General features: G+C 35.7%; 1 protein-coding gene across 1 annotated transcript in view; it reads left to right on the top strand.

The window, feature by feature from the left end:
* Positions 1-283: 283 nt before the first annotated feature.
* The window catches only part of LOC142337188 (uncharacterized), a 47,745-nt gene continuing 33,891 nt past the window's right edge, over positions 284-14,137 (top strand). The window contains exons 1-2 of the mRNA XM_075386318.1: positions 284-521; positions 10,943-11,972. Coding sequence (XP_075242433.1) covers positions 10,961-11,972 — 1,012 coding nt within the window. The 5' untranslated portion in view covers positions 284-521; positions 10,943-10,960. The remainder of the gene's footprint in view (positions 522-10,942; positions 11,973-14,137) is intronic.

Below are 14,137 nucleotides of genomic sequence, written 5' to 3'. Positions count from 1 at the left end.
CAAATATTATATAAAAAGTCGTATATTCTTTTAAAAACGTCTCTGTTCATTGCCTTTGTTTATACGAGAGCAGAAATGCGAAAAATAGGTCGAAGATTAGTAAAAAACTGCAGAAAATTTGACATGCACCACTGAATGAGTAGGCGAGCAGCACACATTTTAACAGTGACATGGATACAAGCTAATTTGATGGTTTGAAATGCTCGTAATAAACAAAACGACAATTCTGGTACTTTTAAATCTCTCTAGCCAGAACTCGTATATAAAAAGCCAGATAATTAACCACCATCACGGTACTATTCACCTCTAAAATCAGATTTCCAAGTCGAGCCTCACAAAATCAAAAGCAGTGAAGAAAAAACGTTGTTTTAGTTTCTCAGATGCCTTTGAAAACTCAAACTTAACCTTCATGCTGGTGAAAGTTAGCGCACTTTGAGATTTTGCTTCGATTCAATTTTTTTATTGTGGATGTGTGCGTTTAGTTAAAACTGGACAAAGTATATTGCAGCAAAAATTTCCAGGTAAAACAATATCAATTTGCAATATTTGACTCCAAAATCAGACTAATCGGAAGCGTTAGTAACACTTCACCTTTGATCCGAATTGATCCGGGTATGGGGATAGGCTGAGAATGTGTGTGTTTGTGAGGGGGGAGGCGCGAGTGGGGGTCCTGGCAGACCACCAATAAATATCAGAGTGTAAGGAGTTCAGCGTATTCAAAATCATCAATCCACGAAGCGAAACGGACTTTTTGTTTTCACAATTTCAAAAAATGTATGTCAATTTTTTCATCAATCAACTCTCCCTCCATTCCTTGTGTTCATATATGAACTCAAATAACACGTGGCTGAGCACAGATTTCCAAATAACAAATCTAGATCTAGATTTCTCATTCATCAGAAGCATAAAATACGAAAATTGCATCTTGTCATCATACCGCTTTCAGCCTATACCGACTTTCAAAACTGTCTTTTACATTATTTTTTTATCTTTTCCGTTTGCGCCCCCCCCCCCCCGAGCTTTATGTTACGCCAGGTACAGAGCACGTGTCATTACTTGGTAAATCATTGTGTAAAAATATGGCACGTGCGTCTGGGAGTGCAAATAATATGCAATATGCACCCACTAAGCTGGGGGCACAAACGGAAAAGATCCCGTTTTTTAATGTATTCATTGAAATTAAGGATCCATGCTGCCCCCCCCGTGTTTTTTATGTCCCCAGTTACAAATATTATGTTGGTATATAGCACGTTACTATGTAAAAAATAGCACGTGCGCCTGTGGGCGTAAAAGTTATAAGCGCACTAAGCTGGAGGGGGGAGGGGCAAAACAAACTAATTAATTCCTATTCATTCTAACTAATAATAATAATTATAGTTTCTGCGTAATAGCAGCGGAACAGCATTAAGCCATTCTCAGCTGCCCTTTTTCTTATTCTCCTCATACTAATTAACTCCTATCAATTGCTGAGAAGTAAGACAACGACAAGCGCATCGACAGCAAAAAAAATCATCATTAAAGCCTCAAGCATTTAATCGATCATTTAATCATTTTTCATGCGAGCTACGGACATAAACAAAGGAACTTGATCAATGCAAAGCTACTCCTATTCCTGACAAAGCGTAACTCCCTTCTACAGATAATCATAAATTTTATCAAGGGCAAAGGTCCATCAAGGTGCAAGACGCTCAGGAAACCAGTTTTCACATCATGGATTTCACTAATTGTGGACTACATCTTTTCCTCATTGATAGCAGAACTTCTATCACAAAAGCAAGCATATAGAAACTGAATGTACAGCACCAGTCGTAAAGAAAACTCCGATGAAGAAAAACGGCAAAGAATTACAAAACTCTGTACATACAGCTTTAAAAAACCCCACTGTTAACGCTCAGCTCAGAAAGTTTCCCGATAGCATGTGTTGGAGACATATGAACTGATAAATGCTAATCAATAGGAAAACGAAGAGGTGATGAGTGACAAAAAATTAACCGTAGAAAGCTGAAGATTCTTAAGCCGGCATCACGAACATCCGCCACTGCAACGTCGGGCAAGAAAAAAATGTTCATTTTTTGACCACTGTCCCAGCCAGAACTAATAAAAGACACCAGCAAACGATGAACTAAACAAATCCCCGGAAGCGCATCAGTTAAAAAGACGTCAAACACTAAGCCATGATGTATAACTGCAGTCAGAATATCTGATTTTAAAAATTTACGAATGGCCCGCCACAAAAATTTTATAGCAAAAGTTTTGCTTCAGTACATCGTCAACAACTCACTGTGTCATCTTCATTGACTTAATGCATCAACATACTATATTCTCTATATATTGCATGTTGATGCATCAACATACAATATTAATGCATCAACATACAACATTTACTCTAACAGCGAATAGATATTACTGCTATATGATTCTCAATAAAATCAGCGTTCTTTAGACAGACCTCATTTTCAATCCTGTTGTCAGAATTGTTAAAGCTGCAAGTATTTGAGTCATTCCTCCACATCTTTAGTGGAAAACTACTCTGATGAAAATGACAATGTTTATCAAGAGGTGAAAGACGAAAGTTCTCTTAGCCTCTCTAATACCAGATTCAAACCCTTTTTATGTTGAGCTACACTCCAGTTATTTCGACTGACTCAACGCACTTGTTTCTCCTCATCTGCTGTACAGCGTCATCCACAGATTCCACTAGTGATCTATACCTTAAAATTGTTATGTAACCACCTTCAGGATTGTTCTCCTCAATTCCAGACATCAGCAACTCCAAAATCAATGAAAAAATTTCGATCAGACACAAACCCCACAAACCCCCGATGGTTTTGCCCTTTAGTTACACAATTTTTTTGCAACCACACTTGTCACTATGATCAGCCTTTGAACGGTCATTTTCAGTACTGATTTCCCGGGACGAGTACGTATGCCGTCTGGCGAGTGCAAAGCAAGCCGATAAGCAAGCAAGCCGACAGAAAAACAAGCCGAAAGTTATGTAATAGTTATGTAATCTATCAGAAATAATACATTGTCAGCCGTTGCAATCAATACTGCGCGTAGTATTATACTGCATAATGTATTCCAGTGCACCAAAGAAACAAAAATACGTCAATTTTTAGACATCTACACTCTAAAAAATGTCTAGGTAATTTTACCTGCAACGTTTGCAGGTAAGCAAAATTGCAGGCAAAATTACCTGCAAAATTACCTGCAAAAATTGATGCGTGCAATTTACCTAGAATACGTTACCTAGAATTTACCTGCAAACTCAAACAACAAAATTACAAAATTATATTAAGTATGTAGCTGTAAGTGAAAAAAAAACATTTAAAAAATCTTATTGAGGTTTAGATATTATTCCTCAATGGAAGATTAGAAGTAAACAAAGTCAGTCCGAGCAGAAAACTAGAAAAATTCAGCAGAAACTAATATGCCCAATATCATCTATAATCCTTGCTGTCGATAACTAGTTTTGGCGTGCTCCTTTTGACTTTTCATTTTGTGTTTACATGGCTAAAACTGACTGTTCAGATAATAAGGGGCGTGAAATTATTGTATGAAATTGTGAGCACAGATCTTTTATTTTCCTCTGTATTTTCTCTTGCGATTTTAAAAAAGACCATTTGGAGATCTTCAAAAAGCTATCCATCGACCCAAAAACATTTCTGTCTTTATTGACAACAATGTTTGTAGTTATCGGTAACCTATCAGACTAAGTGAAGGACCATCAGATTTTGTCCACCGACTCCACAACCAAACTATATATGTTCAATGTCGAGAATCGTTATTCAAAGCAATCTGATTTGCAAAACGCAAAAATAAATGTTTATAAGCACAAAATCAAAAAACAAAACACTCAAATGGTAAACAAGAGACAGTTTTGGGCCATGAAACCAGTTTTGAGATGAATAGAACGTATTTGCTTAGCAAACTTTTGTCGAAGCAGAAAATTGGTATTTGAGGTAAATTGGATCATTTAGGTAAAAGTCTACTCTCTAATGCGTTAAGTTGTGTTTTTTTATTTTGGAAATTGGATCTCGGGTGGCCATTCCTTTTTCCGGAGCCTTTAATTAGTTTCAACTCATGTATTATGCATGTAAAACAAGTAACTCAGCTTGTAACAAACTGTGTTTTGCCTAATTATAATTGTTTGTGCTTCAAAATGGCCATCCTTGATACTACTGTCGAAATCTTGTGGGCGCCTTCCCGTTGGTGGTATAAGTTGTGTACTATGTACATGGCGAACTGACACCCACGTAAAGATTACAATATAATGGGAAATGCAATAACTGATAATCTGGTCATACCAGGTTTTTTTGCACACCCGACAGAAGCTGCATACATATGTCTTATCAGCCTAATTTTTGCATGTAAATTGATTATGATTTGCAGGTAAATTTACCTAGATTTTGCAAGTAAATTGTTCTTTAATGCAATTCACCTAAAATCTACCTGCAAACACATTACGCTACCTGCAATTCTAGGTAAAATTTCCTGCAAGTTACCTAGAATTTGCAGTTATACCCTCCTAGAATTTTACCTGCAAAAAAAATGTTCTAGGTAAATTTACCGGCAAAAAACACGCGCAAATTGCAGGTAAATTTACCTAGAATTTCAGTTTTGCAGGTAAAATTCTAGGTAAATTTAAATGCAATCCGCCTAGAATTTGCAGGTAAAAACACCTAGAATTTAACCTGCAAAAAGTTTTCTAGGTAAATTTACCTGCAATTTGCGCGTGCTTTTTGCAGGTAAATTTACCTAAAAAAATTTTTTTGCAGGTAAAATTCTAGGTATTTTTACCTGCAAATTCTGGGTAGACTGCATTTAATTTTACCTAGAATTTTACCTGCAAAACTGAAATTCTAGGTAAATTTACCTGCAATTTGCGCGTGTTTTTTGCCGGTGAATTTACCTAGAACATATTTTAGCAGGTAAAATTCAAGGAGGGTATAACTGCAAATTCTAGGTAACTTGCAGGAAATTTTACCTAGAATTGCAGGTAGTGTAATGTGTTTGCAGGTAGATTCTAGGTGAGTTGCATTAAAGAACAATTTACTTGCAAAATCTAGGTAAATCTACCTGCAATTTATAATCAATTTACCTGTAATTTTTTTAGAGTGAGTGGGTACCAGCCTCAGCGGACCGCTGTCCATGGCCATGCCTCTCATCCGCTGTGGGATGTAATCCGGAAATAGCGGGCCGGTTATCGCGGCGAAGCCGCGACGCGCGCGAAGCGACCGGCCCGCCAGGGGCAACTTAAAATACGGGTGTTCAAAAATTTTTCGGCTTACTTGACCTCAATTTCAAAATTCGGCTTGCTTGCCTATCGGCTTGCTTGACCGCCACCATGCCGTCTCCCTACAACGCAACGATTACAATCCCCAGTCTCTAACAATAGTTAGACCTTTATCTCGGACACACAGACACCACTCATCACTCCAAGAGATCTTCTAGGATGAATAGCAGACGCCTCAATTGTCTGGTTTGGCAAAGTACTCAAATATGAGGTACAGTTGTCCTCTCTCGAAGACATATTCTTTTAATCCTCAGCATCTGTTCCCTTTGGTAGGAATGTTGCGACCGAGTCTTTTTGTCTCATTACAATATGCAAACAAAATCGTCCAGCTGAACCAAACCGCAGCTACCACTAACTCAGAACCGTCATGAAATGAATACGGAGCACGGGATTTGCGTTATCCTGACGTCTCAGTTATGTTGTTCCCAACCAGGCCACCACAGCAGCTCTCTAAACTTTTGGCTAGTTGGAGATTGAATGTAAAAAAGATATCAGAGACCGTCAATTTTTTATTGGATTACACTCAATTTGAAATCAATCCAAAAACCCCGGAGAAATTTTAGCGCAAGTCCAAATGTTTCTGTACCCGGGTAGGTTGGCTAATTGATTATCTCAACATTATGTTCACACAGGATTTTATAGGGCATATCCGAAATATGACTTTTTCTACGCACAAGTCAGTTTCTTACGTACAAATTAGAAGGATATTAACAATCAATCGAATCATGTGAACCGGAGAAAACTGCAGCACACGATGCGTAACTACATTTTTGTACTTCATCACTTGCAGTTGAAATACCTCTCCTTCAAATCCGTTCATTTCTCTATTATGGTAACAAAAAAAAATCACAAACCCCTATTATATGAAATACTGTTATATTAACGAACCGCAATTTTGTCAAATTGAGATTTTGCAATGTATTGAAGGCGGCGCAAGGGAATTTAAGTTTGGCCATACTTTTGGTTTCTGGCGCAGAGCCTCGACTGCTGACCAACTTTGAAATGACACTACTCCTTCAGAGGAAGAAAATCAGATGTTTAAGCATCACATGAAATTGGTTGATCAATCAGCGCAATGCCGAGTTTTACACTTTGGTGCATTTCTTGCCCGCCATGCAGAGTTGTTTGAGTGCTTCTGTAGCCGACTGAACGCAGATATTCCACTTCGAGCACTACAGGCTCTAAGTTGATGAGTGAGACAAGCTCTCATATCCTGAGAGTTGCCTCTCAAGCTTTTCCACTAAAACTGAAGAAAAATTTTCCCTGCCTCGAACAAAAAGGAACTTCTTTTTTGTTCTGACCCCCACTTTAGTGGGGAGGGTGGAAGGAACTATATACTCAACTGGGTTTTTTTGTTCAGTCAATTTTGGCCGACCGATATATTCATCGTAGAGAAATATGAGTGGTATCATAAAAAAGCCCGTCCAGCGAAGAATACGGATTTAAAAAGATTTTTTCGATTTTCGTGTTTTACAGGGAGTTATCGATGTATAAATTTTTGTGAACATTCGACAGTTTTTGTTCACATTTTCAGTAACTTTTGCTAAAATTATCAAAATTCAGACTTTTTTCATCAAAAATGGCACAAAATATGCTTTTTGGTTCACTTTGTTAAAGTTTGACTTAGTGACCTAGAAATATTGACACAGACTCCCTAAACTCAAAAAGAGCGCTAGTTTCAATTAGGCGCCGTATGAAAGTCTTCTGAAATTAAAACCTGGCCGTTTTTTGCAGATTTAACTCGATAAATATACAAAATGCATCTTTTTTTCAATTTTTGAAGAATTTCACTCAACAATTGGTCTAATTCGCAAATACCTGGAACACTTGGTCGGTTCGCTGGGCGCGCGAAAAAATCAGAGAGAGGTTCGATAATATCATGGACTCTTAGAATCAGAGACTTTTTAGTCTCAGTGGCCAACTATAGATAAACCATTGAAATTAAATAACTGATTTTGGTAAATAACTAATGGCTGTTTGGACTTTCGATTTAAATTTCTAAAAAAAAGAGTAATAGTATTCTTCAACTTATCCTTTTTTGTTCTGGTTTGCGTTTTTTTTTCGTATTTTACAATGTTGTATCATTTTCGTAAATTAGCTTCATTTTTAGAGCTCTTTTTAATGTTTTTATTAATCAAACAATAAATGTTCTCGAGTTTAAACATTTTAAATGATGTCCTCGGGGCTTAGACAATTTGTTTCGGACGAATTTTGTGAAGTTTAGATATTTTTCAGTTTTTGTGGTTCTTTTTGTTGTCATTTTGTGACAGTCGTTATACAAAAAGATGTTATGATGATCAAAGGAGACGCAAAAGAAGATGTTATATTCTCGCTGTTAATATCTTATAAATTTAATGGCTTCAAAACTGTGGTTTTGTAAAGTTGTTTTTGAAACTTATAAGTTCAGCTTTTAATTAATTTTATTTTATAGTCTTATGATTTAGTCACATTAATAACAGTTGCAATTAGTTTTCCGTGTAGCTTCAAGACAAACTGTTCACTTTTTTAGTCGAAAGCTTTTGTTGGCTATGAATTTTGAAAATATTTGTTTTTAATAAAAAAAGAGATAGATTTTTAAGATCTGCCAATTTCATTTCTGTTAAATTTAGCTAAGCATCTCTATATACAATTCACATCCTTTATCTTTTGAAATAAAATTTGCTCTTCATAACGATTTTATTTAACTCAAATGGTCTTTCATCTTGGATCAACCAGTTTCCATAAAAAAACAGTTTTTGTGATTTTTGCAAATTTGACTCTTTTTGTAGGATTTTGTCTTCTTTTCACAGTATCCAAATAATGGGCATCACTTGACTTACAAATGTTTTCACCTGAAAAAAATGCAAACGAAGATTTTTATTGTTTTGAGCGATCACCTTAATATTTAACTGATTGGGGGGACATCGTTTTCGTGCTTAATTTTTCGTGCAAATTTTTCCTGTTTTTGTCGTTCTTTTTGTAGTCCTATGACATATCCTGGGTATTGAAAGGCCTCATTCAATCTCTATTGATGTATAAAAGGCCCTCTCAATGATTTCATTTGATGCGTAATGTTTCTAATCAGTTCGAATTTAATACTTTTTTTTAAAAAAGCAATGTTTTAATAAACTTTTGCCGCTTTTGCTCATTTCTAGTCGACTTGTTGCCAAGTCGGATTGAGGAAAAATCCCATATTTTGTTCCAAGATGTACCGGTTAATCTTCTTAGTATAAATTTTATTTGATACCTTTTGATTTGGTTATTAGTGGTTTTCAAAACATGGACAAAAAGTTTTGGTCGTAATTAATATTTGTAATTATTTGATTTTTTTTGCCGTCCTTTCTGGTAGCCACAGGTCTTATAGATCCTCTAGAAGAGACTGTTTCGTTCTTTTAGTAGTTTGTTGAACGATATGTTGATGTGTTAATTCTTTTATCTCTTCCTCATTTGGTAGACAGTTAAGTGAAAAATGTAGATGAGCGGGTCGGAACTTATTGTGCGAATGCACATTACCGAGCCACCTTGTTTTCTATTGTACTCAAATAATTGTAAACTGTCTATTTGCTAATTATTTTTCCTTCCTCTCTTGGACGGAGCTAAGTAGCTAGCAACAGATACATTGGCTCTTATATCTGTTTGAGGGATAGGTTCCTCTCATCAGCACAATAAAACAAAATTCTTCTAAATAGCGAATCCTTTTATAATTCAGTCAGTCTAACAAATATTTAATTACAATGAGCATACATTTGACTCCCGCAACATGCAATTTTTTGTTATTATATTTAATGTATAACTTCAAGGTTTTACTGAGTCACTTAGTCTCATAGGGGTCCCACATCGGTCCTGCCTCACTTGATTTAAAACATATCTCTCTGAAACACGCAAATAACTTTCAAGTCCCAAAAAATTGTTCGTTCCACAAATTGGCCTAATCAGCTTACTACTTGGCCTAATCACACTGCTTCCGGTGTTAATAGCTGGGGGTTGGGTGGTCCGATTGGCCTGAAAATTATACTCGCAATAGAGAACCATCAGGGGTTCCTCCCATCATTGACCTGTTATCAACCAATAACTCCTTCCCATCCAAGGGGGGGGGGTCGGACAACTTTTAGACCCAGTGTATTTGGAAAAACTGATAAATTTGCTCTTCTTACTTCAAAATGCAAATAAGTTTCTCCCACAACCTTCTAAACCATAACCTTGATCACCCAATACATTAATGCATCAGTACATGCTGGTACGACTGCTTTATACCGTTAATTCATCCAGAAACTATCAAATTTATACTGCAAAATATTAAAAATCGTCGAATGACACCATTTCCCGTGCTAATGAATCAGATCGGAAAAATTTTAACCAGCCGTTCAGCCCTTTTATATATGGACAATCTTAAGAGGAATTTCCCCACAATATTTCAAAATCCAATGACGAATTTAACTTACAGAGTTGAGGGTACAAGTTTTGGGGATGCCCATTATTTTGAAAATTCGAAATCGCACTTTCAGTTATTTCAAATTGAAATTCCAATTCTGTTCAAAATATCTAGTTCACTTCAAATTTTCGCTCTCTAATTTACTTCTTAATTTAAATCAATCATTTCGACTTTGGCCAGATGCAAAAATACAGCTTAGCTAAGTAAATGAAATATATCGACAGCTCAATATGCTTTTGTTCGTTAATTTATTTGTTTAATATATATCACTCAACTCCCCTCTCTGGCGCCTTCGAAACAATAACCCTTCAATTACAAAAAGCTAAACTCAAATACCTAACTTAACTTGTCTAAGATGGCCTAAATTATCTAACTTACAATATCTGGTTACAACAATTCCCTGCTTCCTACAGAGTGATAGGTTCCTCTCATCGGCTCAATAAAACAAAATTCTTCTAAATAGCAAATCCTTTTATAATACAGTCAGTCTAACAAATATTTAATTACAATGAGTATACATTTGACTCCCGCAACATGCATTTTTTTGTTATTATAATTAATGTATACCTTCAAGGTTTTACTGAGTCACTTAGTCTCATAGGGTAAGGTAAATCTAATTAAAGTTGGAAAAAGAACCCACATCGGTCCTGCCTCACTTGATTTAAAACATATCTCTCTGAAACACGCAAATAATTTTCAAGTCCCAAAAAATTGTCCGTTCCACAAATGGGCCTAATCAGCTTACTGTCACCGCAAATAGGTAAAATGCTGAGATAATGTAACGAAGGAAAAAAGTAGCTTGATTTTTTTTATTTTAAGTCCGTGTATTTGTTTATTACGGGATGCCTTGAAACAGAAATGCTTCACTAATAATCGCAGACAAATTATTTAAAAAGAATGTATAGCTTTGATTAAAAAATGAGTGAAAAGAATTGCGTAGTTCCCTTCAGAATCAAAGTTTTGAAACTTTGGAGGAAAGTTTTTTGTAGAATCAAATAAGAGGCGGTGAAATTACCCTTTAAAAATTATTTGAAATAATAAATATTGACTATAGAGATTCGTATAGTTGGGCTCAGTGTTCGCGTGTGTGTGTGTGTGTTTGTGTGTGTGTGTGTGTGTGTGTGTGTGTGTGTGTGTGTGTGTGTGTGTGTGTGTGTGTGTGTGTGTGTGTGTGTGTTGGGGGGGGGTGATAAAACTGTTCCCGTGACTTATATCTGAAAATTTTTTTGTTATAGGTAGCAGATTGATAATTAATGCAAACAGACTTTCTTGCCATGGCCAGAGAAATTGTTTACATTGTATTGGGTTTTGGAGCAGCGTTATTGTTTAACGTTAAGGCATCTTATTTCTCCTTAAATGCAGGAGGACCACTGCAATTCAATTTGGCAGACTATTATTTTGAAAACAGTGTTTTAACACGCACAAAAGATATTTGCCAGGTGTATAAAGAACAAATGCGGTTTACTTTCCGATTCGGTGGCGAATTGTACGGAAAATTAACTGTATGTGGGAATGGGTACATTATTGTTGGGAAAACAGGAACAGCAGAAACGGCAGACCCTATGGTCAATAGTAGTGAGTTCGACAACCCTAAAACACCTGTAATTGCAGTTGGACTCATTGAGAATGATAGGGATGATGGTTTATTTGATTTCGATTGTATTGTAAAAGGACTATTGGCCGATAGAATGAACAGCAATGATGAAACGTGTGCTTCTGCCGCTACAGCTGCAAGTTCATATTACCACAATGGTGTTCCGATTGATACTCTACAAAACATAAACCACAATTTAAATCCTAAATATGGCCTGGGAGCCGCCAATGCTGTCAACATACAACAATGGCTAGCCTCAATTAATCCAATAAATTACGCTACCTTTATAGAAACTTCTGGCACATACGGAGACGAACTGAAAACGTCCATTTTTTCAGGACCCTTAGATAATGCCACAAACTTCGAACCTACAATGGCAAACAACGTAATAACTCGTGTATTAAAATCAACCGAAAGAACAATGCTCAAAAATCTAATAGGCGATGAAGAGTTTATCAATGAGTTCGCCTACTGCATTTCTTGGTACAAAGTGGGGCAACCTCCAGAAATTATAGACCACCACAACACTTATCAGTTGGTTCTTGCTTGCAGCAGAAACGCAGCCTTCACACTCACTCAGAAATGTGTTGTTTTATTTGACTATTTCGAACTTGGGTACACTGAACAGAACGGTCACGTGATGAGAGCAGGAGCCACTGGGCCAGGATTGAGTAAGTAATTGGACACTAATTAACAATTCTAAAGAACGATTCTTTCTTTACTTTATTTTGTTTCGGAGCCATTTTTGAGCATAACCCAGACCGAGCGGAGCGTTAATGGTAAAACCTATCGATAAAAATTCCCATGATGCACACAACAACATAAAAAGCAACTCTCGCTTTGAATGGTGATTTTGCAATGTTTCTTTCAAAATTTCAATTTTTGTTGAGTTTTTATTGCCTCAAAAAACATCTTGACATGGTGGAAAATTGCTAAGTTATTTAAATGTAGCCGACTCTGATTCCATCCAGATTTTCTATTTATCTCTAACATTTAGCTTCCTAAACAGGCACTTTTATGAGTACCATTGGAGTAATGCACTGTCTATCAGAAAAATAAAAAAGACCTTATAAATAAATGACCTAAGTTGTCATTAAGTTGACGTAATCTTACCCAGCAAATATTTTTCAAGATTAAACAAATCCAATTATTTTATACTGCTGGTCCGTACATTAGATACTTAAACGACGGGGTTAACCGCGGGACCACATGTATAACTTGAGAGTTCAACCCCTAGTTCTACTCTTGGTATATAGTTAAGTATTAAAGAAAGTTAAATGCAAATATGAATTAATAAGTTATGTTAAACAGCATCAAATATGAACCGAGCATGAAGGGATAGAATAGTTAAAGTTATTAAGACTGAGATAGTACAAGTTAGCACAGGTTGAAATATTCTAAGTTAACTTGTAACTTAGATAGAATTTAAGAGATGTTAAATTATAACTTAGAGAAGTTAAGCTGAACTTACCTGATTTCCAAATTTGTGCTAAGTTAATATTTTATGACTTAGAGAGTTCTTAGTTAAGAACAAGTCACAAAATATTCTAAGTTAGAAAAATATCTCAAGTAAGCTGAGATTGAGCAAGGGAGCAATACGGGAGTATGATTTTAAATCAGAAGTTATCGGGGACCAAAGAGTGCTGGTGGTTGAGCGTGCAAGCTCCTTTTATACTTGCGGACACGTGGTTCTCTAGTATCCTATTGGATAGAGATAACAAGTGTCGACAGAGTTACCAAGGTTAACTTGGTGTTATCTGTGTGGCGTGATAATATCACGTCATAGTATTCTCAGTTTTAGTTAGTGATCTTAAAATAGTAGCTTATTCAAAACTACTTAGTAATTTGTTCACACGTTAAAATGGACCTTGTCCAAATCAAGTTTGTGCTTCACGCACTATAACGTAAATTCTCAAAATAGCACTAAGATTATCGAATAGTGTTACTGAGTGTAGCACACTTCAGTACATCCCATCCCGGTCCATAGGTATTAAATCAAAACATCAAATTTTACATAATCGAATAAATTACTTAGCTTAATTTTATAATAATTAAGCGTTTAAAGTTTGTGAGGTAGATTACTTGGTTAAAGTTCTAAAGTTCATCGTAGCTTCTTGTTTCTGAGTTCTCTCTAGAAGAAGGTTGACGATGTCCTAAGATACAGGGCTGTACAAAATAATAGATCCAATTTTTTTGGCTGGTCGTTATAATAGACCTTTTGAAGTTTTTCTATAAAATTGTGCTGCTAGTACATCTGACGTTGAATAATAGAATAATATAAGTTGAAGAATATACTGGTTAAGTTAATGGTCTATAATGACAAGCGAGGTAAATGAATAGGGAAATTAAAATTACTGCGCACAACACCATAAAGGCTAGAGTTGCCGCAATGACTCCCCAAATAAAGAATTCCGTTTCGTAATTCATCTTTATTTGAGTATTGTTGAAGAATAAATCAATTGAAGTAAGCTTTGTAGATATAGTTTAAGGAATTAATATTTAGACTTAGTTGATCATTATGAATTAGCTTTAAGAAATAATTAATCTTGCTTTTTGTCATCAGTTCAAAATAAATAACAATTTCTTTTTGTTCAAAGTCTTCAAGAAATAAAATAACTTCGCATTGAAATTCAGAATAATATAATTCGGAGATTCTGAAAACTTTATCGTTAAAAATATTCTGTTTAGAAAAGTTAACCCAAGCGGATTCAACATGATCAGAGAGTTGACAATAATCTTTAAACCATTCGATATCAACACCTCCTTCAAAATATGTGTTCATTTTGAATAATGCAGTAATTCAATTTTAATGTCAATTGGGAGAATGGAAGACCCA

This window comes from Convolutriloba macropyga, chromosome 3 (genome assembly GCF_964194025.1).
Source record: "Convolutriloba macropyga chromosome 3, txConMacr16.3, whole genome shotgun sequence".
Classification (NCBI taxonomy): Eukaryota; Metazoa; Xenacoelomorpha; order Acoela; family Convolutidae; genus Convolutriloba; species Convolutriloba macropyga.
This window is presented reverse-complemented; position numbering and strand designations above follow the sequence as displayed.